The 3,910-nt window shown below is 44.3% G+C and overlaps 1 protein-coding gene across 1 annotated transcript; it reads left to right on the top strand.

The window, feature by feature from the left end:
• The first annotated feature begins 884 nt into the window (after window positions 1-884).
• Window positions 885-3,245, top strand: nkx3-2 (NK3 homeobox 2). The gene is made up of 2 exons (XM_075480718.1): window positions 885-1,499; window positions 2,055-3,245. Exons 1-2 carry the CDS (start codon window positions 1,127-1,129, stop codon window positions 2,477-2,479), a joined length of 798 nt encoding a protein of 265 aa, XP_075336833.1. The 5' UTR covers window positions 885-1,126; the 3' UTR covers window positions 2,480-3,245.
• Window positions 3,246-3,910: the final 665 nt, after the last annotated feature.

Genomic DNA, 3,910 nt, shown 5'->3' with positions numbered 1-3,910 from the left:
TTATCACATATTGTGTCTCCTTTCTTAAAACTCTCAACATCTGAGAGTTTTTTCTTTTGAAATTCATGGCGTCTTAATAAAAAATAAGAACTCTGTGCGTATTGAGGCCTATCTGCCTCAACATACGCCTCTACCTGGCACATTATTCGTTCATGCAGGCTTCCGAGAAGGTGGCAAGGATAAAACTTGTATGACCTTACAGGTTTAACAAAAGGTACCAAGTGAATCTATAGGTACTTATAACCCGCTGTGCCAGTGCTTCAAATGTTACCAGATAAAATGCGGCCACATTACGCACTGAACTCCCAATGGACCTGTGTGGATGAAGAAGAGTTAAGATTTAAAAATATTCCTTGCAAATTCATTGTAATGATGTGGCATTTACGTGATCCAGTGGAAATGGAAGACAGTTCTTTTTCAGTCATTTTATTTAAACTACTTTCTTGGGATCTCAGGCTTTTACGCACGGCACCTTCGTTTGTTCACTGAAAGAGTTTTCTATTTCAAAACCAGACAAAATCCCCCTCTTTGGTAAAAATAATCTTCAATTAACTTCAGTTTAATCAAACACAACCAACAAGCTGGAATGTTATATTAAGCAATGCAAAGATTCCGTCCGTTCACCTGTTTAGGTGAAGTTTCACCTGAAGTGAATTTGCGTGCAACCTGCATGCCAACTAAGACTCCAGCGAAAAACCTTCCACCAAACTTTTCTGAACTTTTTCCCACCCGGTGAAAGCAGCATGACGTCGTTTACAGTGGCCAATCATGGAAAGGCTTTCCTCCCTTCTGGGCCAATAGGAGTCGACGTGGAGTGCATGTCAGTGACAGGTGAGGGTGTATGGTTGGAAAAAAAAAATTGGGTGAAAAGGGCCGGAGTCTGGAGTGAGTCTGAGCTGATGGAAGAGCTGTGCGGCGGAGCAGCATCGCGCCTGTGGATGTAGCAGAAACTTTTCACGGCTTCTCCCGCGAGGATGCGACCACGAACCAACGCTGGAGGAAAAAAGCTAAGCGCCCGCAGTGCTCCACGGAGGACATAGGCGAAAATGTGGATGAACTGACATTTACTTCACTATACGGGCTGATTACTCAACTTAAAGACCGAGCAAACTTCGCTCCTTTGAAAATGGCCGTTCGTGGCAACTCGCTGATGCCTTTCTCAATCCAAGCCATCCTGAACAAAAAGGACGACAGCAGACACTTACCAGATTTGGACATGTGCTTCTCCAAGACGGCGTGCTGGAAAATATTTGGGGAGATGAACGGGGGATCGGGGAGAAACGATGGAGAGCCTTGTGAGCAGACCGACCAGAAAAGCTACGACTCGGACTCTGGACTCAGCGACGACAACGACAGAAAGACTCCAGCCGCGTGCAAGACGGAGAAGGACGGAGACCCAGCGTCAGATGTTCCGGAGGAGAGTCTGCAGGAGGAGACGGACCACGAGTCGGCAGCGGCAGAGAACGCAAAGAGTGACAGTGAGCCTAATAATGCAACGGGTAAGTAAACCAGGCAGTTTACTGTGTGCCAGCGTCGAGAAAGTAGTGTGGCTCTGTGATTTGATTGGAACCAAAACGAAACTTGTAGCTTAAAATCCGGAAGTTTTGACTCAAAGTTCATGGTAACTTCTCAATACAGATGTTATACTGCTGTTACAGCTGTCATCGCTGATCCTGCTATTGGATTATTTCTGTAGGATATCAGGCCTATTTACAAAACCTCACCACATCCTGCTCGCTTTTACGCACGAATTGTTATCACACACGATTATCAACGGGTTGAAGATTGTTTATAAAATGTTCCACAAATCGTCTACACAAATTATGTGTTTTTTCGAATTGGTATCAGACTAAAATAGTAAAGAAATGTATACGAATCTTATTTGCTGAAACAATCAAACAAAAAAAATATTCTTGCTTTCGTAATTTTTCCAGTTTTGGATGTTATTTCTTCTTGTGTGTCCGTGATTCGCATCGCACAGCAGCCCATTACCTTTATGAATCTTATATGAAATCACATTCACGGTCCGTTTGTGTGTTTCCCGCTTCTCATAGACTCCAGCAACCAGGACGAGAAGAGTCTGGACCAGCCCAAGCAGCGGAAAAAGCGCTCCAGAGCCGCTTTCTCCCACGCGCAGGTCTTCGAGTTGGAGCGCCGCTTCAACCACCAGCGGTACCTCTCCGGGCCGGAGCGGGCGGACCTGGCGGCCTCCCTGAAACTCACAGAGACACAGGTCAAGATCTGGTTCCAGAACCGCCGGTACAAGACGAAACGCCGACAGATGGCCGCCGATCTGATGACGTCGACCCCGGCGGCTAAGAAGGTGGCGGTGAAAGTTTTGGTGCGGGACGACCAGAGACAGTACAGCCCGGGGGAGATCCTGCGGCCCCCACTGCTCTCCCTGCAGCCGTCCTACTATTACCCGTACGCTTACTGCCTCCCTGCATGGACACTGTCCACGTGTGCGGGCAATCAGTGAACTCGGTGACTTTATTCATTTTATTATTCCTGCTCCCGGGAACCAAACTAACTTGACATTTTCTGACAAGAGGAGGAGATCTGAGGGGACTGTTAATCAGCTCTGCGTCTCATCGTTTCGTCCAGGCAACATCAGAGGTTCCCAAACATTTTCACGGGTTCTTCACCCCCTTAAAAATAACATATTTATACTTTTATTAAGTCTGTTTCGAAGGACCACAGTAAAAGTTTTTTTTTTTTTTTTTTGGTCAATAAAACCATAAATGTCTGAACTTGTGAGCGGAGAGACTGGACCTCCTTATAAAATATCAGTGTGTGGAGCGACGCAGAAAATAACACAAAAGTATTCCTCTGTTTGCTGGGACCCTCTCAAGGACCTGTACCCGGACCCTAACGTGGGACCCGGCGGCCTTAACAGACTAAAAAATGTCACCTTATTGGTTTATATATTTACATGCGCCTTCCTACCTCTCCAGTGATTGGAAATAGGCATATTCCATTGACTTCTCAAGATAACTGTCTCTGTTGTGTTTTTATTCTTGCTGTGTTTGTAAAAGGTAAGGTATTTCAGCACTTTTGAGCATATATGTTTCATTATTTCTGTGTAAAACGCATGCAGTGTGGGCATGTTAGGTGTCAGACTGAGAAGAGGCGGTTTGTTGGCCTGAGAGTGGGCAGGAAGCAGGCCGAAGCAAATCCGACTCCTGGTTGAAATGTACATTTTATTTGTGTTAAATGACTGTTTTAGATTGAATAACATTAAAAACATATCAGGCATTACTTGCATTTGGATGCCATTTCATTGAACATTTTATAACAGCCTACAGACTGTAATTTTGGAACACAGGATATGTAGGCCTAAATAGGACAGGTTTACTTGAACGATAATTACAACATTTGAATGAATTTCTCTTTCACCATTTACGCTACGCTGGTTAACAATCAACTTATATTTTACTGCTGGCTGAGTGTTTGGGAAAATGTACGAATTTGGCATTGCAGCCTCTAATCTTTGCGCTTTAAGAAGCACACCCGCAATGCAGCGACTTTTCTTGACCAAAAGTTTTTAGAATAACTTAATTATCTTGATAAATTAGATGAACGTTGCTTTGAATGCTTTACGCGCCTTTTCGTTGCTGGCACATTATTTTCTAAAATATTATTTTCTACATTTTGAGAACACAAACGACACATTACCAACATTAACACACACGGAAGAACGCATAAAGCGTTTTATCTTTAATTGATTTTCTTTGGGATGTTTCACCCTCCTCCTCTGCATCGTGATGTTTTAGTGCTGCACACTGAGACCCTGTAGATGTCCCCTCACCTGGGCCACTATGGCTTTCTTCCCAAACACACCTGTCAAATAGTGATTAATAGCTCTGTGATTCCCGGACAGGGCAAACTGAAAGCTACCTTTAGGGCTGTA

The sequence above is a fragment of the Odontesthes bonariensis genome, chromosome 13 (genome assembly GCF_027942865.1).
Source record: "Odontesthes bonariensis isolate fOdoBon6 chromosome 13, fOdoBon6.hap1, whole genome shotgun sequence".
Taxonomy (NCBI): Eukaryota; Metazoa; Chordata; class Actinopteri; order Atheriniformes; family Atherinopsidae; genus Odontesthes; species Odontesthes bonariensis.
Note: the sequence above shows the minus strand (reverse complement) of the source record. Positions and strands in the feature narration are given on the sequence as shown.